General features: G+C 38.7%; 1 protein-coding gene across 6 annotated transcripts in view; it reads right to left on the bottom strand.

Moving 5' to 3' along the window:
* Cntln (centlein) overlaps window positions 1–25,183 on the bottom strand; it is a 248,432-nt gene that overhangs the window by 129,558 nt on the left and 93,691 nt on the right. For all 6 annotated transcript variants that reach the window (XM_075945721.1, XM_075945722.1, XM_075945720.1 and 3 more), the window contains exons 6-8: window positions 21,920–22,057; window positions 18,937–19,095; window positions 9,956–10,150 (exon numbers count right to left, since the gene is read on the bottom strand). In XM_075945721.1, the coding sequence (XP_075801836.1) occupies window positions 9,956–10,150; window positions 18,937–19,095; window positions 21,920–22,057 (492 nt within the window). The remainder of the gene's footprint in view (window positions 1–9,955; window positions 10,151–18,936; window positions 19,096–21,919; window positions 22,058–25,183) is intronic.

Genomic DNA, 25,183 nt, shown 5'->3' with positions numbered 1-25,183 from the left:
ATGGAATTGTATATTCAAGACAGGTCAAGTCACTTAAAAGGGCAGGTCCATCATAGAGCAATGCTATTAAAAGAAAATGTTTTAAACCACAAGGGTTTAGAAAAAAATTAAAAGTGCTAAAAGACCACAATTACAACCATAACTGTTATACCCCACAAATCTATTAAAGTTGAAAAGAAATAAAAACTTCCCATGATATAAAAAGACTAGAACAGCTGTGCAGAGAATACTGAAACCCCTGGGAAGGAATAAAAATATAGAACCAGGAAAGCTTATCAAAAGAGGTCTAAGAAGATACCACAATAATCATCAAAAAACAAGAATTAAAACAAATATGTCAGTAATAACTAGTAATAAGAATGTCCTCAATACCCCCATAGAAAGAGACACAGACAAGCAAATGGGATTAGGAAACAAGATCCATAATTTTGCTGCCTTCAAGAAACATACCTCAGCATCAATGACAGATACCTCAGGGTAAAAGAATAGGAAAAGGATAATCTTAGCAAATATAACCAAGAAATGAGCAGGGTATCTGACAAACAGACCTCACCAAAACTAACTAAAAGAGACAAAGAAGGACATATTGTATCCATTATACAAATAATCCACCAATATGATACTACAGTTCTATACAGATAATAAAAACATAGGTGCATCCAGGTTCATACAACAAATGCTACTAAATGAAAAGCACAAATTAACCCCAACACAGATTATAATATGTGATTTCAACACCCACCTCGGGTATTGATATGTCATCTACACAAAAACTAAACAGAAAACAGTGGAGTTACATGATAAAAATAAACCAAATGAACCTAAAAGACATGTACAGAACACTACAGCCAAAAGCTAAGCAAAACACATTCTTCTCAGTACTCCATGGAAATTTCTCCAAAATTGTCCAAATTATTATGACATATAGCAAGTCTCAACAAATGCTGCAAAATCAAAATAATATCATGTATTATTTAGGACAACAATTGAATAAGTATGCAATAGAAACACAAAATCATGTAGACTAAACAATATAGTATTTAATAATGAATGGATCACTGAAAAATACAAAAGGGAAATAACAAAAATCCTAGGCTTGACTGGAAACAAGACAACAGGGAAATCTATAGAACACAATGAAAACAGTGTAAGAACAGAGTTAAGAGCACTGTTAGCAGTTTGCTTCTACTGATGGGATAAGTATAATGAATGACCAAAACAACTTGGAGAAGAAAGGACTTATAAAATGATCTCACCAGTCTGGGAAACAGAGGACTCACTTCACCTTACAATTTACAGTCCATTATGAAAGGAAGTCAGGGCAGAAACTCAAGGCAGGAACCTGGGGTAAGAAATTGAAGCAGAGCATGAAAGAACACTGTTTACTGGCTTGCTCCCTACAGCTTTCTCGGCCTGCTTTCTTATACAACTGAGGATCACCTGCCTAGATGCCAAGTAGGCTGGGCTCCTACATCTATCATTAGAAAGAACATGCCCTACACACTTGCCTACAGGATAATCTGACAGGCATTTTCTCAGTTGAGGCTTTCTCTTCCCAAATAACCATAGCTTGTACCAACCTGATTAAAAACAAAACAAACTAACCAGTAGAAATACCAAGTGCCTGCATTCAAACACTGGAGAGATTTCAACTTAAAAACTTAAATCTTCCAGACTTGGAAAAACAAGAACAAGCAAAGCCCAAAAGTAGTAAACAAGCCGAAATCATCTAAATAAGGGCAGAAATCAATGAAATACAAATGAAAATAACAATGTAAAGAATAAATGAGACAAAAAGTTGTTTCTTTGGAAATTTAATCAAGTTTGAAGAAGCCTTTGGTATAGGAGGTGCTTCTGTCTATGTGTTGCTTTCATTGGTAAAATAAAGCCTTGGCTTTTTGATAGGGCAGAATTTAGATAGGTGGAGTAGGCCAAACAAAATGCTGGGAGAAAGAAAACAGAGTCAGGCAGACGCCATAGCTCTCTTTTCTGAGATGGATGCTGGTTAGACTCATGCCGGTAAGCCACAGTCAAGTGGCAATACACATTAATGGAGATGGGTTAAACTAATATGTGAGAGTTAGCCAATAAGAGGTTAGAATTAATGGGCCAGACAGTGTTTAAATGAATACAGTTTCCGTGTAATTATTTTGGGTGTAAACTAACCGGGCGGCGGGAAAGCGACCTGCTGCTCCTTTTACAACAGAGTGGCGCTCCAATGTGGTCATTAACTCTACATAAAAGCTAAGAAGACTTAAAAAGGAATTCTAGACACAAATATAGAGTTAAACACAGCTTTCTGCTGTTTACTAGGGCGTGCTGTAGAGAGATTTCCTGATTCAGCAAAAGCAACAGGAAAGAAAGCCAAACCATTCTAAAAACGAGGCTTCCTGGGCCCTGCCTCCGGTGCAAACTCTGGCTATGGTGCATTTGTGGGCCTTGGTGTTTGTGTGTCCACTTGAAATCAGGAGGAAAGTAGCTGAGACCATGCCCGTGGCTCAGCTCTTCCTGCCTGGGCAGATGGTAGAATCAGGCTTAGGCAGACGGGAGAGCATGGTGATTTCTGCCACCATATAGAGAGATATTTCCAGGCTGTGCAATGCTCTGCATGGCAGGTTTGGCTGTAACTCAAAAAAAAAAAAAAAGAGTTTCTGTGTTGCACGCTCAGTCTCAGAGTTAAAGTGCTGAGTGGGGCTCCTACCTGGTGGCCCCAGAGCTAACAGAAATGGTACGTCCACCATTTTGAAATTGGAGAGAGGTGGAGCCAACATCCAGAACAGCCTGCCACTCCACGGCTCAGAGGTACAACTGATTCAGTGGCACAAGCAGCTCTACCATGTTGGACTGGGCTGTGCAAGCCCACAGTACCTGTTTTTGACCTAGGAATGTCACAGCTTAGATTCTTAAGCGCTTAGCAATTTAAAAGCGCAAAGCAAAAAATGTTCCTGGACTGTAAAGAATTAAGACAATGCAATAAGACAGATTCAGACTTAAAAACCTCTAAATGGGTCATGGTGTTAGACATACATAGGCTTGGAAAGAGAAGAAAAAGAAGATAGAGAATAAAGTTAATGCCTTTAAAAATAAGGTAAAGTCTTTAAAGAGACAGAGTACAGAGAGTTATAGATTAAAAGAAATGAAAAATAAGCCACATAAAAATGGAAAATTCACAGAAAGCCTGGATTCTGTATATTGTATTTTCTTTGAATTTTTTTGACGGTCAATGAGCTAAATACAGAGAGACATTTCATTGTGTGTCCTGCTAAGCTAATCCAACGTGTGTATTATAAATCTATCTTGAATTCAGAATTTGGATCTAAGGATATGATGCTTTGGAAAAGAGGTTCATCTTTTGTTTTCACAGAGGATGAGACCCTGTGGATTGCTTCTATCCCAATATAGTATGATAGACCACACCCTCCTGAAAGGTTGCTGTGAACATCCTCAAAAAATTACTTCACTCAACTGCTGACTGAGAGGAACCTAGCAAACAAGATGCACAATAAAGACCTGATTAACAGTGCCCCCATTCAGCACAAAGCAGTTTGGAGAGAAAAAACTGACCCCATATTCCCAAATATTGTTTATAAATGTTCTTTTACATTTAAAGAGGAATAGGATATAGATATGAATAATTTGCATTGGTATGGATTTTAAGGTCAATATTCTTATATGTTTATGTATTTCTGATCTTGATTAAGGTATTGTGATTGTGTAGTTCATTTAAAAATGTAGGAAATATAGGTTGTTAATGGATAATCATCTATAATAGTCAAGTTTGTAGTCATGTTAGATTTTCTAGATGTGCATAGATATATTTCAGATAGGCATTCTTTATATCTTTCAAAGATTACAGAACATGGCATTTAAGATATTTTAATAACTTGGGGCTTTTCATGACAATGAGACACATCTGCTCCTGGCAGCACCAATCTATTTCAAGAGGAAGACGGGCAACAAAGAGGCTTCGTATGGGGTTGGTTCATTTGAACAAAAAACTGCTCTTGCCTGGACTGCTTAACTGAACACAAAGATCATGCAGAGAGAGGACTGCTGAACTTGCCTAAAGGTGAAATGATCCTTCAGCGTTCCAGATTCATGAAAGAGTCTGCGAGACATTTTGCAGGATACAGAAGAAAGTGACTGAACTGTTTTTGAAATTTCCTGCTTCATGGAAATGTCTGTTGGATACTATGGGCCTATAGGCTGAAGATAGATGCCCCAACAGTAGAGAGGAACTTTGGGTGACTGTCCAGGCAGCGAGATGTCTCTGTCATTTCTAGAGTTTTGGAAGTTGCTTACTTCTTGTTTACTTAGGTAATATTATATACTTCTGGAGTCTTTGATAGAGTTGTAGAATAGATAGATAGTTAAAATTATAGTTTTCCTTTGTTATGATAAAAGATAAAATAGATATAAATATTGTAACTGTAATTCTTGCTTGATAACTGTTTTGTTATATGTAATTTTACTATGTTAAAGTTAAAGCCTTCCTTTTTGTTTGAAGGAGAAATGGTGTAGGAGGGTCTTCTTTCTATGTACTCCTTTCATTGGTCAAATAAAGAATCTGCCTTGGCTTTTTGATAAGGCAGAATTTAGATAGGTGGAGTAGACCAAACAAAATGCTGGGAGAAAGAAAGCAGAGTCAGGCAGATGCCATAGCTCTCCTCTCTGAGATGGATGCTGGTTAGACTCATGCCGGTAAGCTACAGTCAAGTGGTAATACACATTAATGGAGATGGGTTAAACTAATATGTGAGAGTTAGCCAATAAGAAGTTAGAACTTTGGGTTCACCTTTTTATTTAGCTTCTCTAGGATCGTGAATTATAAGCTCAATATCCTATATTTATGGCTAAAAACCAATTATGAGTGAGTACATCCCATGTTCATCTTTTTGGGTCTGGGTTACCTCACTCAGGATAGGGTTTTGTATTTCCATCCATTTGCATGCACAATTCAAAAAGTCATTTTTTTTTACCGCTGAGTAGTACTCTAATATGTATATATTCCACACTTTCTTCATCCATTCTTCCATGGAAGGACATCTAGGTTGTTTACAGGTTCTGGCTATTACAAATAATGCTGCTATGAACACAGTTGAACAAATACTTTTGTAGTATGATACGGCATCTCTTGCGTATATTCCCAAGAGTGGTATTGCTGGGTCCAGGGGTAGGTTGATCCCGAATTTCCTGAGAAACCACCACACTGCTTTCCATAGTGGTTGCACAAGTTTGCATTCCCACCAGCAATGGATGAGTGTACCCCTTCCTCCACATCCTCTCCAGCAAAGGCCATCATTGGTGTTTTTGATTTTAGCCATTCTGACAGGTGTAAGATGGTATCTCAAAGTTGTTTTGATTTGCATTTCCCTGATTGCTAAGGAGGCTGAGCATGACCTTAAGTGTCTTTTGGCCATTTGAACTTCTTCTGTTGAGAATTCTCTGTTCAGTTCAGTGCTCCATTTTTTGAATTGGGTTATTTAGCATTTTAAAGTCTAGTTTTTTTAGTTCTTTATATATTTTGGAGATCAGGCCTTTGTCTGTTGCGGGGTTGGTGAAGATCTTCTCCCAGTCAGTAGGTTGCCTTTTTGTCTTAGTGACAGTGTCCTTTGCTTTACAGAAGCTTCTCAGTTTCAGGAGGTCCCATTTATTCAATGTTGTCCTTAATGTCTGTGCAGCTGGGGTTATATGGAGGAAGTGGTCTCCTGTACCCATATGTTGTAGAGTACTTCCCACTTTCTCTTCTATAAGGTTCAGTATGTTCAGCCTGATATTGAGGTCTTTAATCCATTTGGACTTGAGTTTTGTGCATGGTAATAGATATGGATCTATTCTCATTCTTCTACAAGTTGACAACCAGTTCTGTCAGCAACATTTGTTGAAGATGCTCTCTTTCTTCCATTGTATACTTTTAGCTCCTTTATCAAAAATCAGGTGTTCATAGGTTTGTGGGAGAGCTTGCAGGAATGGGATGGTTGGGATAATGGAAGGATGGATATGGGAGCAGGGAAGTATATATCTTAATTAAGGGAGCCATTTTAGGTTTGGCAAGATCCTTGACTCTAGAGGGATTCCTAGGGGTCCAGAGAGATGTCCCCAACTAGGTCCTTGGGCCGCTGAGGAGAGAGTACCTAAAATGGCCCAATCCTATAGCTATACTAATGAATATCTTGCATATCACCATAGAACCTTCATCTTTCGATGGATGGAGATAGAGACCCACATTGGAGCAATGGACTGAGCTCCCAAGGTCCAAATGAGGAACAGAAGGAGGGAGAACATGAGCAATGAAGTCAGAACCGTGAGGGGGGCAACCACCCACTCTGACAGTGAGGCTGATCTATTGGGAGCTCACCAAGGCCAGCTGGACTGGGACTGAAAAAACATGGGATAAAACCGGACTCTCTGAACATGGTGGACAATAAGGGCTGCTGAGAATCCATGGACAATAGCACTGGGCTTTGATCCTACTGCATGTACTGGCTTTGTGGGAGTCTAGCCTGTTTGGATGCTCACCTTCCTAGACCTGGATGGAGGGAGGAGGGCCTTGGACTGCCCACAGGACAGGGAACGCTGACTGCTCTTTGGTCCGGAGAGGAAGGGGGAGGGCACTGAGTGAAGGAGAGGGGGAGGGAAAAGGGAGGCGGGGAGGAGGCAGAAATTATTAATAGAAAAAATTTTTTTAAAAAAGAGGTTAGAAATAATGGGCCAGAAAAAAAAAAAAGAAATAATGGGCCAGGCAGTGTTTAAATGAATACAGCTTCTGTGTAATTATTTCGGGTGTAAACTAACAGGGCAGTGGGAAAGCAGCCCACTGCTCCTTTTACAACATCCCTAGCTAAATTAGCGAAAAGAAAGAGAAAATATACACATCACTATAATCGGCATTGTGAAGTGAGATACTGAATGAAACAGGTATCAAGGAAATTATGAAAATCATTAATAGATCATAAAATCACTATTCCAATTAGAAAATCTAAAAGCAATGGATTAATTTCTATATGCACACAACATACAAATTAAACCATGATGAAATGAGGTAAGCAGATACATAACCAGGGACAAGACAAAAGCAGTAAATAAAAGGTTCCCAAGTAGAAAAATCCCAGAACTAGAAGAATTCAAGGAAGAATTCTACCCAATCTTTAAAGAATTAACTTTTTGTATTCATTTATAAGTAGATATTACCTGCTAAGTAAATGATAATCAAGTTACAGTCCACAGATCAAGAGAGGTTAAGTAAAGTAAAGAGGAGGCTTCTAGGGAAAAGAATGGACTAAAACAGATTTTGTAGGTGGACTGAAGGCAGATGGGGACAGGAACAGGAGAGATCAAGTTGGGGTCGGAATGGAGAGACAGTGCCAAAAAGGGACAGACGGAATTGCAGGGCACACACACACACACACACACACACACACACACACACACACACACACACACAGGCAGCCCTTAGAACGGGAAAAAATTCTTTGCAGTTATAAATACAACAGGGAATTAGTGTCTACAATATTAAAAAGGAAAGAAAGAATAAAAAGGACTACTAAACACTTTAAAGTGTCCAACACCCTTTCTATTACTGAGAAGTGCAGGTTAAACTGACACTATTTTCAGTTTCTCTCTCATTACGCTGAAGGGAAACAAGGGATAGCAGATGCTGGCATAATGGTGGGTACAGGGAACTCATACATATTGTTGTTGGGAGTGTAAACTAGTGTAGCCACTTCAGATTTTAGATTGCAGTCTCGTGGTTTCTCACAAAAGTAGAAATAGGATTAGCACGTAACCCAGGTATGGTCCTACTGAGCACATACCCAAAGGAGTTACATCCTAATAAAGAGACTGTTTTCATTGATGTTCTATTCATACTAAATAGGAAATAGAATCAGCCTAATGTTCATCTACTGATCAATGAATATGGATATTGTGATACATGGGATATCTCAGATATAAAAGTGAAATTATGATATTTGAAGGTAAATGAGTAGATTAGGAAGATTTACTGAGTAAAGTCGCCCAAGCTTACAAAGACAGATATCACCTATTTTCTCACAAATATTGAAGCTAGCTTTGAATCTTTTGTTTTGTGTGTTTAATATGAAGTTCATATGGAAGTAGAAAACTAGGAACTGTTCACTAGGGGCAAATGCAATTACAGAGGGAAGGTTGTAAAATATAAATAAAATGAAAGTAGAGAGGGAATACTGGGAGCAGAATCGTTCAATAATAGACTGGGATACAGAAATATAAGGGCAAGGGAACTGCCAACCAAAATGAAGGATGTGTGGAAAAGCTTTATGGGAACATACGATCTTGCAACCTAAATAAAATTTAATTAGAGCATATAGTAGGAAACAGGTGACATGAAAGAACAGGGGATGGAGGGAATACAGAGGGTTACAGGTGTAAGCAGCAATGATCCCAGGAGCATAAGAGAGGAGTTGGATTGGACTAACCAACACTACATATATATGAAAAGATTTACAGAAGTCCACTAGTTTGTAAGTTAACTTGAAAATGCCATTTTTAAAAATGGAATTTGAACAGAGGCATTCTCCATGAGGTGGTAATGCTGCCCCCAAAAGACATAGATTATGAAATGAAAATCTCAGTGTCAGACACAGGATACTGCTGTGTGAGCTATTTATTGGTCATGGAGACAACAAAAAGAAACAAAATTCATTGTTCTTGGTTTTCTATATGTTTAGATAATCACTATCTTGCTTTTTAAACCTGATACAATGCGAACCCTCCATAAAGAATTGTTATATTGTTTTGCTTAGGAAATAATTACAATCAAATAAATAATCGGTACAAGTTCAGGACAGATACAACTTATTTCAAAACATTTCAATTATTGATTATCAAACCTATAGATACTGAGGGTCAACTGTGGAGATGAATGATGACTCAGTGTCTCAGTTCCTGCTCCTCTTTCTGTAGTAAAATACCCTGACAAAAGCAACTCGGAAAAAAAGGGGTTATTTGAGCTCACAGTTCAAGAAAAGCCTGAAGCAGTTGGCCACACTGCATGCACAATCACCATATGGAAGCAGAAAATGATGAGTATCCATGCTTGCTTACTTTCTCCTTTTTCTTTCTTTTTGAAAACATACTAATTTCAGTTCTCCCTTCCTCCTCTGCCACTCCCCCTACCTTCCCTTCACCCTTCACCCCTAGTTCATGCCTTTAATCCCAGCACTCAGGAGGCAGAGGTAGGCAGATCTCTGAGGTCAATGCCAGCCTGGTCTACAGAGCGAGTTCCAGGACCGTCGGGGTGCTTTCTAGGTCCTCCCACTTTAATTAACCTCATCTATGCAGTCTCCAAAGGCATGCCCAGGGGTTATGTATTCCCTCCCAAGTGTGCCTAGACCTGTCAAGTTGACATCAGCACTAATGGTCGAAGGGAGTTAAATGCTTGCCACAGAAGCTTATCTTAGGTCCCTAGAACCCAAACCAAAAATAGATATCAGGGCATATACCTGTAACCATGGCTGGGATGGCAGAGACGGGCAGATCCCAGGGGCTGGTCCACTCCAGCCGAACAGTGAACACAACATTCACTAACAATCTCCCTCTAAAAGTAAGGTGGAGAGTGACAGAGGAGGACAACTGGCATACATAAACACATCGCACACACACACACACACACACACACACACACCACACACACACCACACACACACCACACACACACACACACACACATACACACACACACATCACACACACACACACACACACATCACACACACACACACTCACACACACCATCTATACTTGATATATTCTGTACTTCTACATGCATTTCCTTTTTAATATTTACCATATATAACAATCATTAAATGCAAATGTTTAATTTACATTTAAATATGCAAATTTATTTAAATTTTCACTCAAGTATAGGAAATGGTACTCTGGTGTTATAAGGGTAACATTTTAAAAAATCTCTCACCTTTGCTGAGTGATGTGACTCACTTTCTGGAGTTGATGAACAGGGTTCTCCTTGTGATCCCTTAAGTTTTTCTTTTAATTTTATATTTTCTTGTTCTTTTTGAAACAGTTGGTCCTGAAGATTAACAACACTTTGTCGCAGCACGGCTTCATTTGATTTTGTAGTTTCAAAACATATATGTAATTCATTATAAAGCTGTTTTAAAAACATCCAAAATGATAGAATCAACAAAGGAATTATATGTATTTGTATATGTGTGTGTGTGTGTGTGAACTATATGTGAACATATACTTGCCCTTGAGTTATGTTAACAGCCAACAAGCAGAAACAATGTGGAAGTGACTGAGTCAAGTATCGATACAAAATTACAGCTGGCATTCAAAAGGAAAAATGTAGTACCAGCCAGGGCAAGAGACAAGAAGAGTGTTCAGTAGAAAAGAAGGGGCATGATTCTAGGCCAGTTATTCTCGCCTGCAGGGATTCACATTAGAAAACAATTCTATTAGAATGGATCGATTTTAAAAAATCACTCTAAAGATCTCAGAAATGTGAAAAAGCGTGTAATTTGTTGGGAAAGGACACAGAAGCATATTGCATACTTCACTGGGTTCATTGAGTTTAACTGATATATTTTCATTTAGCATAAATTATTGTATATTTCTGAAGAAAGGTGGATGGAAAACTAAAAGTCAAAGCAAGGTAATCAGGTTGCAGGTACACACAACAAAATTATCAGAACAGTGGAGCACTTCCATAGACAGCAGGGAGACAGCAAAGATCCAGCAGTGTTCTAAAGGCACAGATGGTTAAGTTCAAATTGTTTAAGTCAAGATACATGCATTAAAGCTAAAGTAATAGTTTATTAAAACTGAGCCAGAGCCGGGTGGTGGTGGTGCACACCTTTAATCCCAGCACTTGGGAGACAGAGGCAGGTAGATCGGTGTGAGTTCAAGGTCAGTTCCTGGTCAGTGAGTCCCAGGAGTCAGTATGTGCTGTACAATTAGCATCTCACCCAGGAATGCCTGGTTAACAACAGTGTCCCATAAAAGCTCAAGAATTTGCTTAGTAAGAGTTTGCTTAGTAAGGAAACTTCCAACTTAGGCTTGTTATTTAATGTGCTGTAACCCAACTGTGGAATCCAAATGTATAACTGCTGCTAATACTATGAAAGTGATCCAAAAGCCAAGATTCTTTTAAGAAAAACAGCTACCACAGAAAATATAATATGACAAAAGCAAAAACCTCCAAGTGGAAAAAAAATCACATTATATACCTAATAGAGTGGGATTTTCAGTTTGCTCGTCCAATTAAAGATAATGGCATACACAAAAATTCACAAGAATGTAAGTTTTAATTCATCTATATAGTTGATATTGCTATATATTTCTGTATATGCGATATAATTTGATTTCTAAAGCTTAAAATTTCAAAATTTCAAGAAAGGTATGTGCATCCTCTTCCTTAAATAGTTTCCTAAATCATACAATTTCCTAAAACATACATAAATCATAAAAATAAGACCTCTGAAACCTTCTAAACTATAATTAATCAAAACATTTGGGATCTATAAATAATAACTGTTATTATGAATATTTAACTAATTCATATAACTTTACAGCAAAATTTAAGCAACTTTTACAAAATAAGTGTTACATATAGCATTTATAAAGAATTTCAAAACACAAATTTGTGCTTTCTGTTGTCATTGCCTTATATGCTAAGGTCATTTCCACAGCTAATTTAACCAGATGCTCTAAAAAGAGAAAGTAGTAATATTGACAGCATTCGGGGACAATCGAGAGGTCATTATAGACACAGTAATCACCCACCTGCTGATGCTTTCCTGACTGGGAACAAAGCTGACTAGAGACTAGAGCCAAGCTGAAGGGAGACAGATGGAGATTTCAGGAGCGAAAGTGATACACATTGCTCTCAGGTGCCACCTCTTTAGCTCTTCCTTTATATACACAAGGTTCTGGGTCTATTCACCCAGGGTGGGGAAAAAATTCTGTTTTAAGCTGTTCTGTCTCTTTTGGCCTCACATTCCTGCTTCATCAAACAGAAGAGCAATAGTACTTCTCTGGCTCTTGAGGCACCTAGTGCAGCCTAGACTTGGCAGTGAGTCGGACACGATCCAGGCCCACCCTGCTCCGAATTACCACTTGGCTTTCCTGTCAAGACTCCTGAGGATGCACCAGGAAGAAAGATGGAGAGGAAGAGGTGAAACTTTGCCTTTCATATAGAAATCACTCAGTGAATATTCCTCATCATCAATATTTTCTATTTGAACAAGGAAATTTTCCTTAGGAAGTTGATCTTTAATGCTTCTGATGCCTTGAACAAGATTTGCTATGAGATCTTGACAGACCCATCCAAGTTAGACAATGGTAAACAGCTGAAAACTGACACCATCCCCAACTCTCAGGAGTGTACCCTGACTTTGGTGGACACAGGCATTGGCAACCATTGCTAAGTCTGGTACCAAAGGTTCATGGAGGCTTCCCAAGCTGGTGCAAACATCTCCATGATTAGGTGTTTGCTGTTGGATTCTATTTGGCCTATGCAATGCCAAAGAAAGTGGTCGTGATTACAAAGCACAATGATGATGAGCAATATGCCTCAGAGTCTGCGCTGGAGGAACCTTCAGTTTGTGCAGACTATGGGGAGCCCACTGACCTGGGTACCAAAGTGATCCTTCCTCTCAAAGAAGACCAGACAGAAAAGTTAGAGGAAAGGAGGATCAAGGAAGTGGTATAGAAACATCCACAGTTCATAGGCTATTCCATCACATTCTATTTAGAGAAGCAAGGACAGAAAGAGATCAGTGATGAAGAGGCAGAGAATGAGAAGAATGTGAAGGAAGAGGAGGATAAGAATGACAAGGAAAAGCCTAAGATTGAATAGGTGGGATCAGACAAGGAAGATGACAGTGGCAAAGATAAGAAAAAGATTAAAGAGAAATTCATTACAAAGAGTTGAATAAGACAGCCCATTTGGACCAGAAAATCTAATGACATCACTCAAGAGGAGTATGCTGAATTCTATAAGAGCCTGACCAGTGATTGGGAGACTACTTAGCAGTCAAGCACTTCTCTGTAGAAGATCGGATGAACTTCAGAGCATAGTTCTTCATTCCCTTTGTGGAGACCCAGCAGCAGAAGACCAAGGCAGACAAAAAGGACAAAGCTCTCAAGAGCCTGATGCTGCTGCTGTTTGAAACTACTCTCCTCTAGTTTCTCACTTGAGGGTCTCCAAACCTACTCCAACCACATCTATCACATGATCAAAATGGAGGATATTGAGCTTGAACTGATCATTTTTTTTTTTATAGCCAGGCAAGGTTTCCAGTAGTAGGATTATGTTGTATTTGGTTGAGCTGATGGTGGACGGGTCCTGTGGAGAAACATAAACAACTCAGGCTGATACTAGGACAGAAGCTGCTCTCTGAAAACCTATGCTCGGGCTCTACTGTCAAAAACAACATCCACATAGCTCATTGAAAGTAGAGAGGTTGAGCTGGTTCCTGCATGGAATTTTCACCCTTACCTTCTAATCTCTTTGGTACTAAAAGGTACTCTGAAGGCTACCTAAAGAGAAATGTGGACACTAACCCCGCCACAAAACCCTAAGCCTACAACCTGTCCTGTCTGCAAGATGTGCTGGGGCAATGGTAGCTTAGAACTTGTGAGAATGGCCAACCTATGTCTGGTTTAACTTGAGCCCCCACCACAAGAGGAAGCCCATGCTCTCCACTGCCTAGATTGCCAGTTAGTCAGATACTGAATAGGCAAGAGACATAGGGTAGAACCAAACACATCTGAAAAAAAAAATCAATGAAATGATTCCTAATGATATTTACAGAACAGTGTTTCTCAACCTTCCTAGTGCTGTGACCCTTTAATAAAGTTTCTTTTTGGTGACCCTAACCATAAGATATTTTCATTGCTACTCCATAACTCCATACTGTAATTTTGCTCCTGTTATGAATAGTAATATAAATATTTGATATGCAGGATATTTAATATGTTACCCCTGTGAAAGGGTTGTTCAACTCCCAAAGGGATTGTGAACCACAGGTTGAGACTGCTAAAACAGCAGCTATACTCACAGATCTAGAGTGGTGCCTTGTCAAGTCCCCTTCACAAAGACTTCCTCTAGTAGTAGATAGGAGCCGGTGCAGAGACACACAACCAGACATTATGCAGAGAGTCTAAACTGGAGATCCCCATTGGGTCCCTCACCTTAGAGAGCAGGGATCCCCACAAAAGAAGGGTAAGAAAGATTAGAGGTGTCAGAGGCAATGATGGAAAACAACAGGAGAACATGACCCACTGAATCAACTAGGCAGGTCTCACTCAAATGGCTCACAGAGACTTACGTGGCAAGCACCAGCCCTGCGTGGATCTGTACCTGGTCCTCTGCGTATGTTATTTATAGCTGTTAACTTGGTGCATCTGTGAGACTCCCAACAGTGGGAGTAGTTGTGTCTCTGATTCTTTTGCCTGTTCTTGGAACTCCTTCTATAAGGTTGCCTTATCCAGCCTCAATATAACAGCTTTTTGCCTTTGCTTATTATATCTTGTTTTATCGTGTTTGGGTGTTATCTCTTGGAGGCCTGCTCTTTTCTGAAGAGGAAAGGGAAGGGGAGTGGATCTTGGGGAGAGGACAGGTCAGGGTAGGGCTGGAAGAAGCAGAGGGAGAGGAAAATCTGGTCAGGATATATTGTATGAGAGAAGAATCTATTTTCAATAAAAAAATAAATTAAAAAAGCACAGGATGAAAGGAGAGCCCTCTAGTCACATTTAATTCCAGGTACTAACCTGCCTATAAATTTAAAAGATGCAGTTTAAGTCTACCTCTATCTCTAGATGATGACACTTCAAGCCAATAAATTGTTTATCTCCCAGAAGAACTTGCAAGAAGTTAAAATATTACAACTCTTTGGAAAGGTCCTTACCTTATATTCTTTGCACAGGTTAAGTGCTCAAAATTGTCCCAAGTAAGTAAATTAGTTAATATAATAATTTCATCCATCTGTATTAGTTTTATAATTCTGAGTTAGTAAATGTTTCCTCTATTAACAATCAAAATTCCTTGCCGCTCTTTTTAGAAGAGTTTTTTATTTGTTTACTTGCGTTTGTTTGTTTTTGTTACAACTTATTTCCTTATTTCTGTTAATGGTGTAAAAACCTAGATAGGATTAAACATTTTTTGGAAGACTCGGACATAAAAAGAAATATGTGGTCAATACTCTCCACTGTCTGCAATCAGACAGCAGTTTAGCGCTTTTCTGTGCTACAACATGAGTGAGAAGAGTCAGAGTGGGGAAAAAAGTATATTCTTCAAGGACAGAGAGAGACGAAGAGCATTGAAAGCTAAAATGGTAGTTACAGGACTCCTAAACGGCTTGGAGAAACAGAAAGACGGCTTAGTCCGTAACCTCAACCCCAGCTGGGTAAGAAGGAATGAGGAGGCACTATGATGGGAAGAGGGAAGACATTGGATGAGTTGAACACAGATAAAGAACACAAAGCTACAGCCACAGGGTAGGCCAGGCAGCTCCAGTGACAGGCCTTGCAGACCCTGACAGTCACACTTTTCAAAGGTCTCCAATCTAGTCTTGATATTTATGGTCATAGTGACAACCTAACACTGGAGAAGAAATCATTATCTTAGTGTTACAGCTATGTGGGATTGTGAGAGAAGCTTATTGCTTAAGGCTACACTGCCCTGGGAATCTGAAAGCACAGATCAGTCACCAATGACAGAGTCAGTAACTCAGTGTGGTACAGCCCTAAGAGACAGTAGCACAGAGGAGGAGCAGTAGATGAACTCAAAACTGGAACACCAAGAAAAAAACACACAATTTAAAAAATGGGGTACAGAGCTAAACACAGAGATTTTAAAAGTTAAAGAACAAATGACTGAGAAACACTTTTGAAGAGTTGAACAATCTTAGCCCCGAGAAATACAAATTACAACTGCCATCACAGTTCTTATCAACAGCCTACTACTGCACAGAGAGGACCAAACGTGAGTGACCAGCTCCATGCACTCTCTAGGCCCTCCATACTGGGGCAAAATTCAGGGCCCCTCCCCAACCTGCCTCTGCTTCTCTAGTCAGCTAGCAGAAGCGTTTCCGGCAGGTGGTCTGCTCCATTACCCCCATTCCAGCTATTGGATTCTACAAGCTATAACTCCCACCCCACCACCAAACTCTCCTATCCCCTGCAACCTCAGTAGAACTCAGAAACACAGCAAGATACTACAAGGATGGGAGGCAGAGGCAGGTGGATCTCTGTGAGTTCAAGACCAGCCTGGTCTACAGACCTAGTTCCAGGACAGGCTCCAAAACCACAGAGAAACCCTGTCTCGAAAAACCAAAAAAAAAAAAAAAAAGATTCTACAAGGAGAGAATCAGGAGGTTAGTGATGAGCCACCCAGCAGGACACCCCACTCTCTGTGACCTCCATACTGGGGCAAAACCCAGGGCCCCTCCCCTGCTTCCTAACCTCTATAGCCAGCCAGAAGGTGAGTTTCCTGCAGGTAGGCTGCTCCAAAACCCCTGAGACACAGACAGTGACAGTACAGAGCAAACCAAAAACAGTTCCCAAGAAACAGACAGCCACTGCAAGGATTGGACCAAGACGCAAAGACACTGCTACTAGCGAATTTCTACAGCTGATAAATACCTTCAGTAAAGTGGCAGGATACAAGATAAACTCAAAAAACAACAACAAAAAAAAAACAGTAGCCCTCCTATAAACAAATGATAAAGAAGTTGAGATTATTCAACCTTGATCAGAGAAGCTTCTTCTTACAGTAATGGTAATAAACACAGAGACACACAAATAAACAATGTGTAGACAATGACAGATCTTGGAGCACTCAACTCTTTATAAAATGTCTGTTTCATACCCCTGCCTTAAGGTTTTGAAAGGATTGATTGTAATAGTCAAAGGCAGTGGCTGACTCTAAAGAAACAGTGTCTTACAGACACAACAGTGCCAATGCACATATGAACTTCATCACAGACAGTGATGAAGGTATAAGGCCTGCACAAATTCAAGTCAGTAAAATCCCTGCATGAAGAAAGGGAAGTGAACACAAAGTTCCACCACTAACCAAGAAGCTACTTATAATTGATACCTGCTGGGAAAGTGAAAATCACTTTTCTCTACTGCAAGCTTGGGAGCAGGCAACGAACACAATATGAATTTCATGATTTCTTTATTTTAGTTTGTTTGGGGGGAAGGTTGTTTGTTTTGTTTTATTTTCTTAGTTCATTTTTGCGGGAGAGAGGAAAAATATAGAACACTTGATTGGGCAGGGAGGTGGAAGGGTTCTAGGAAAACTTGGGGGAAATGAGAATATGATCAAAATATATTATAAGAAAAAGTTTATAATTAACAAAAGCAGTGAGCTTACATTGTTGTGGCAGTGGTCCCATGCTCTGTGACAAGAGAAATGTCCCCTTTACTGTGTATTACTATGAAGGCTCTGTGGTGAGAGATTGCTCAGCCTTTGAAAGCTACATCCCTGCCTTATGTGGGTTGTTTCCAAAAAGATCTTGGAACTCTGAGGCCCAGTCTGGCAGAGAACTAGATTCTCCCAGTTTCCTCCCTCCCTGGGTAAGTTTGCTGAGGAGATGGTCCAAAAGTGCTGAAATAAGCAGGAAGAATAAAGATTCCTGGGCCTCCACAGCAGGTAGAATAGTGATTCCCCTGGCTCTCCCTCTTCCAGTGCACAGCAGGAAGAACAGTGATTCCCCAGCCTCCCCCCACCATGCAGAGCAGGAAGAATAGTGATTCCCCTGGCTCTCCCCCTCCAATGCACAGCAGGAAGAACAGTGATTCCCCAGCCTCCCCTCACCATGCACAGCAGGAAGAACAGTGATTCCCCAGCCTCCCCCCACCAGGCAGGGCAGGAAGGATAGTGATTCCCCAGCCTCCCCCCACCATGCAGAACAAGAAGAATAGTGATTCCCTAGTATCACGCACAGACACAGTGCACAACTGTTTCTGTTTGCTGATGCATACTCTCTAATGTATTGGAGGACACTGCCAAACCTGGACATTTGCTATCACTAGGGATAAAAATTCAAGGGCCTTTAGAGTAATTAGCAACCTGCTAGGCCAAGAAAAAGCTCTCTGGACCAGCACTGAATCCCAGCAAACAGACAGAGCCTCTCAAATGCAGCTCTAAATCACAAAACAGACTTGTGGTCATCACCCAGCCCCGCTGCACACAGAATCGGCTATTGCGCTGGCTAAAGGACATCCACAAACTCCAGTTATCACCTGCTGATCCCAGAACCTTGAGGTACAAAAAAATAAAGCCATCTTTAACCTCCTTCCACATTATCCAGTCTCAACTATTAAAGGGGAACAATATTCTGATGATGTTATTGATACAAATGACTTGATACATTGTAAAGTACATTGTAAAATAAATAAAGATCTTAATACAGGTACTTTAAATTAATAGCAGAATTAGTGATGCTGAGTCAATTAGCATAACTACAGAGCCAAGTAAGCCTTGCTATGTGCTCCTGAAACAACTCCAGTTAAGTGACTACTACGAAATAAAGAGAAAGTTCCTTGAAAATGAATGACCCTGAAGACCTAATCAGCATTCCCCTTTGTGTCTGTACACGCTTACCAATAAAACAATGCAGATTTTACGTGAAGTCTACCTTAGGTCATATATTAGGGTCACACTTGATCCAATTATTTCTTATAACAGAAGCACTATTGTACCTAGTATGTTCACAGAAGAAATAAAAATTCCAATTTTTAAGTTGTTTCTATAGCTGTATTTTCAACTTTTCCAATTTAACACAGCAAACTCATAAAAATTTAAATATTACCAAGTTAAAACATGAAAAAGAGAATCAAATACAAAACTTTTCAAAACTTGAACTCTGTTTTCCTAAGTTCATGCACGTAACTTCACATCTTTACAGCAAACAAGCAGCGTACCTTTTGGTAGGATACACTTTCAGCCGTGTGAACATCCTCCTGGTTCTTCAGTACCTTCTGTGTATCCATATTGAGGACCTGGAGCTGCTGGATCAGCTCGGCTTGCTGGGCTGTGTGTGCGCTGTTCTGCTTGTACAGGTTCTGCAGCTCCTGCAGCTCCTTCCTGTGCAAGGCAAGCAATAATGGGGAGTAGCACGAATAAAGATCACCTCCGGTAAATAACAGTGTTCATCTCATATATACATCAGCTCCCTATTTTTCATCTATTATTTTAATTGCAGGCAAACTTATTAATAAATGAAATATACATAAAGTATTTAATATTTCCCACATACACCTAGAAAGTATTGACAGAACTACCATGGCTTTCAAACACAAATACTTATCAATTTTCTTTTATAGCTCGATAGAAATAAAAATTCTGGATATATTTTCACAGAACCATCTTCTTACTGAATTTCAAAGTTAAAATTTCAGTTCCAAGTACTAATAAGCAATGGTTCTAATCATAGATATCAGATAGTTTTAAATATAGGCTAAGTAAAACTTTCATTTTACATAATAAAGAACTTTTAGTGGAAAAAAACACAAAAAAGGCTAATAAATTTTTCAGAACATCATGTGACTCTGAAGATGCTGTGTAAGATGGTGAGGTTATCCAAAGTCAAAAGGAAGGAAAACAAAACAAGGGAATCCAGTCCTTGCAAACACCCAAGTGAACACTGGTAAAATGGGAGGACAAGTGACCTAGTAGGGGACTATGACACTAAGGATCCAGGAGAACAATACCTCTAGGGGAGAGACCTCCAGATTCCTGTGGTAAGAAATCTTGCTTGACACAAACTATATTGAGGTTACAAGACTAGACATGACTGACAGTGGATTTAGGTTTTTGGTGACCTCCCTTACTTGGGCTCATCAGCACTTGATCAGAAGTCCAGTCACCTTGCCCTTCCTCCACCACTTGAGTAAAGAAGACGGTCTGCTAACAGGTGACGTGTAATGGTGTCTGTGTGTGTAGCTTCAGAGTTAGATTGACATCACCAGGCACAGATTTAGTCTTGTCGTTTTGTTTACACATTGGGAAAAATTCAGTTTAATAAACGTTCCATGTAACTGCATCCAAGTTTCACCAGGCTGGAGACGTGGATCTTTTCTGTATAGTGACTTTTAATTCTAGTTTTCATAACCTGGAGATCAGACTGTTGCTTTCGCATGACATAAGTAGTGTCTCATGACTGGAGTTTGCTTTGTTTTATAGTATCTGTACTCCTTGTATTTTTCAAGAGCTATTTTGTAAACAGATGATGTATTTCTCCATTGAAAACACAATAAAAAAACAGCACAACAACAAAAAAAACTATAAATTATTTGGATATTCTATTTTGACAGAAAGAATATTTATAGAGACATATGTTTGAGGCTCCACCACTTAGTTTGTTAGAACACCTATCTTATATAGAAACATATATCACCAAAATACATTTTATTTTATATATTTTGAAGATTGAATTTTAAGTGGAATTTTCCTTATCTATAGCTTCAAACTTGTCATTTATATATATGGAAAGATTTTTAAATAAAGAAGTATGTAAACAGTTGTTGAAGACTAATGAAAATTAGTTCAGAGAAAATAAGCTCTGTTGTTTAGACATTTAAGACAAGAATGTTCTCAGTCATTCCCAACCCACATGAATAACCATGTACATCATCTACCTTCCTATGACTACAAGTGGAAACATGTAGGGAGAGGAGAAAGTCCAAACATTAGGGAGAGGAGAAAAGGAGCTTCACAGTGCCTCTAGGAAATGTAGTAAAGAAAGACACACAGTAGAAGTCCATTGTGACTATGCTGTTTTCTATTGCTAGATCAGAAATTTTAACAAAGGAAATAAACAATAGTATATCCATTGAGGTTAGTGAGAGCCTGCTGGCCAAGAGACCTACATAAATAAATATTGTATCTGTAGAAGAGGCATGATGAAGTTAAATAATAACAGTACACAAGGAAAGCAAAAACTTATTTCTTCTCCAATATTCAAATATATCATCTTTTAATAAGAGAGCAAGATTGATATATACAAAAATTATTTACATTAAAGTTTTAAATATATGTATCTTCAGTCATAACAAACACAATCTAGAGAAGGGAGACACTCACGTTACTATGAGACACATGAGGAGTAAAAGTTGACATGAAGAAGAGTGCACTTTTGTGCTACCTCATACACTGCTTTTACAACCGTTCCTCTAGCAAGCAGGAAATGACCTGGGGTGTGTGTGCGCACACACAATCTCTCTCTCTAACTAAGTGAAAAGTTTAAAATAAAAATACCTATGGACAACTGGGAAGGAATGAATTTGTCCTGACCCACCTTTATACGAAAACAAAGGAAGGAAAATAACAGGACTTATTTAAAACAGGTGGTTTATGTTTTACTCTGAATGTGAAGCACCCCTCACAAACTCATATTTTTGAACAGTTATTTCCTGGCTGGTGGTGCTATTTTGTGAGGTTATAGACCCCTCTAGACATGGGGCCTAGCAGGCAGACATGGAGCCATGGGGACAGGAGGCTTGTGGGTTGTACCCTAGTACCAGATCCAGTTTGGTGTTCTCTGGTTCCTAGTCAGCAACAGAGATGTGAACAAGCCACCTCATACTGCAGCCACCATGGCGTTTTGACAAAGGCAATATTCCAAGTACTTAATATTAAGCAAAGTTTACTGGGCATATTAAGAAGTCCAGAAAACAAAGAGTAAGTGCACTATTCCGGTTAGAAACCAAGTCATGATCTTACTAACGGGGAGCACCTAGCTGGTAACTGGTACCACTTTAGTTTACAGAATTCCAGATTTTCACTGCACAGACAAACGTACCTACGGAAGACATCCTGTTATTGTTTGGAAGTATTAACAATAAACACAAATGGTGTCATACTCAAGACTAATGATATTCTGATGATATTGAAAACTAAATAGACTTGCCTGACCAGTGTAATATCCATGTCTTTTTGGAGAAGTTCAGTTTGCTTGTTGTTCAACTGTAGTGACAGAGCATTATATTTACTCCGTGATAATTCAATTTCTTTATTTGCTTCAATTAAATTGTCTTCAAAAGCCTAAAATTAGAGCACTTGTGTTACAATATAATAGACAAAAGTATATCATAGTTATTCTATAAGATGTAGGTAAAAGTTAGTACTGTTCTTACAAAAACTATATTTAGGTTTTCCACAATAATCAAATTTTAACAGATTTGAATATCAACTTTTAAAATAATTTCAAAATAAAAAAATAGCAGATCAAGGAAAACGACAATTTTGAAGAAGTTTAGGTGAAAAAATTCACAAAAAGCAGTAACTTATATTAGTCATAGAATTTTTTGGGGGAACTTAAAAAATTTCATGGTATAAAATTCAAGAACTTAGGCTAGGCGGTGGCACATGCCTTTAATCCAGGCAGTAGGGAGAGGCAGGAGGCCTGTGATGTCAAAGCCAGCCTGATTTACAGATCCAGTTCCATAACAGCTAGGGCTGTTACAGAGAAAACCTGTCATGAAAAAAAAAATCAACAAGGCAAAACAAACTGTAAAAACTACACAAAGTTTACTATTGAAATTAAAATAAATCATACAATAAAATTTGTTAAATTAAAAAACATTTAAACATAAAGAATAAATGACAGTTATAGTTTTATTTGGTCCCTGTTTTAAATGTACAAACATAAATTAGTGAGCACTGCAAAGAAAACAAAATAATTTTCCAATATTTATGAGTGAGGTTATGCTTTGTTCTCTTGATAGTATTAAAACTTTCAACTAACATTCTCTAAAACTCACCTTTTCTTCCCAACAATTTTCTAAAGTTCTCATTTTGTAACTATTTTTAAAATTTATATGTATTTTAAGTTCAGAAAATTAATTTTAATTAGTATTATGAAGAAACAATTATGTCTAAATGGAGTCTGCCCATATTAACACCAGTTATTCATTATTTATATAATTGATCATCAGGCTTTAGGTTAAGAACTAGAAATTCCCCTTTATTTACACAAAAATGAATAACATATGCACACATACAAAGATGATAAAAGGAAAGAAAAAGTCAAGAAGGGAAAAAGAGGATAAAGAGGAGAAAGAGGAAGTTGGGTCTTTCATGTGGGAGAAAGGACAAGGACCTGACACACGCCCTAAGCAGAACAAGTTTATCTCTGTGCTCTGCTTGCTCTCTTTGGGGGTAAGCCAGACAGGTGCTGAAGACAAAATGCAGTGAAAGGTCTGTAACAGATAAAAAAAAATGAAGAGATTTGCATTCTGGCCCAGAGGCCCGGGGTAAGTATCCAAGTTCATTGGTAGCATCAGGACAAAGGTGCCAAGCTCAATTTTCAACCTGACTCATGGTAGGTATGAGAGGGCAATAAAAGCTTTCGTGAATTGAATAAAGGTCTACTTCAAACTGGAGGCATTGAACATCAAAATTGTGCAAAAGTGACATGACAAATGAACGTCGGAGTGGAAGTAGGTGACAGCAAATGTTCCTACTTAATCACCCTTAGAAAATCGAATGTTCAAGAAAGAATAAAAGGGTGGGGATGCTGTATATATAGTATGTAAGGACACAGAGAGACACTTCTAGAAGAGATGCTTCATCCTACCACAGAGATACTTTCTCAATCATGTTCATTTATGCTCTACTCATAATAGCCAGAAACTGGAAACAACCTAGACATCCCTCAACATCTGTGATGAATAGATAAAGAAAATTTGGTACATTTACACAATAGAATTATTTGGGCATTAAAAAACTGAAATCATGAAATTCACAGGTAAATGAATGGAACTAGAAAAAACCATCATGAAGTAACCCAGACTCAGAAAGGCAATGTTTTTACTAGACAATCTGCATACTAGTTAAGTAGTTGATAAGCCAGCTACAACCCATATAACCACAGAGGTTAGGCATAGAATATGGGACTAGATGAAACAGATACGTTGCCCTAGGAAAAAGAAATAGAATAGATAGTTATGGAAAGACAAGGGTAGGATCAGGACTGAAACTGGAATATCAAGAAGGGAGGCAAGGGAAGAGGGGGACAAGGGAGGGAATACAGGGAAAGACAGCTGAAATTAAGGGCCATTAGAGAGAGACAGCATGTAATCCTAATACGGTAGAAGCTTCCTAAAATATATTCATATGGGAAGGGGATCTAAATGAAATTGCCAAATGATGGAGAAGACAGAGCACCATCTGGGACATCTTTTGTCCACAAATGAAGTTTCCAGTATCGGAAGAATAGGTTACATCTAGTTGAGTTGTTGGCCAGGTTAACTATCTATTACATTATAAACCCTTAGAGATTTGTTTGATTTCTAATGAGAGACAGAAAGGGAGTGGATCTGGATGCAAAAGGAGGTGGGAAAAAACTGGAAGGGCTTGAAGGAGAGGAAACTGTAATTGGAATATATTATATGAAAAAAATCTCTTTTCTTCTCCTTTTTTAGATTTTTAGTTTTTAATTTTGTGTATGAATGTTCTGCCAGCATGTATTTAAGTATACAATATGCATGCAGTATGGACAGAGGCCTGAAGAAGGATCAGGTCTCCTGAAACTGGAATTACATGTGGATTCTGGGACTTAAACACAGGTCCTTTGAAGGAACAGCCAGGGCTCTTAAAGGCTGAGTCATCTCTCCACCCATCACCCCCTGTCAAATCTACTGTCAATAAAAATAAACAAACAAACAAATAAATAAAATACACTTAAATAAAAGCATTCTAAAACAACCCAACAATAATGGGGAATCACTTTTTCCTGTTTGTGAGCTCAGGGTATGTAGCACAGGATAACCATGAAGTTCCTTCTGACCTCCTGACAGCTCTTCCCAAATGCTGAGATCTGTAGATTTCTGGGAACTGAACCCAGTGCTTTGTATGCTAGGCAAACATGCTAGGAACTGAGCTATACAGATTCACTGAATGTTTAGCTGCTAGGCAAATAATGACACAAAGAACACTTCATAATTTGATCCAAAAATCAGTAAGCATTACAATTAATAGTAAAAGTGTTTCTAAAAATTAAAAATAAACTTGGTTTATATTTAAGGTTGTTTAAGGGTTTAAACAGTTCAAAAAGAGAAGAGAGTACAAAACAAGATATTAAACACATACATATTATGTGTGAAATGGTGCATTTTTATTGATTGTTAGTATGATATTACACACAAAAATACAGTGTATAAATACTAT

The sequence above is a fragment of the Microtus pennsylvanicus genome, chromosome 13 (assembly GCF_037038515.1).
Source record: "Microtus pennsylvanicus isolate mMicPen1 chromosome 13, mMicPen1.hap1, whole genome shotgun sequence".
Classification (NCBI taxonomy): domain Eukaryota; kingdom Metazoa; phylum Chordata; class Mammalia; order Rodentia; family Cricetidae; genus Microtus; species Microtus pennsylvanicus.
The sequence above is the reverse complement of the archived record's forward strand: the minus strand, read 5'-3'. Positions and strand labels throughout refer to the sequence as shown.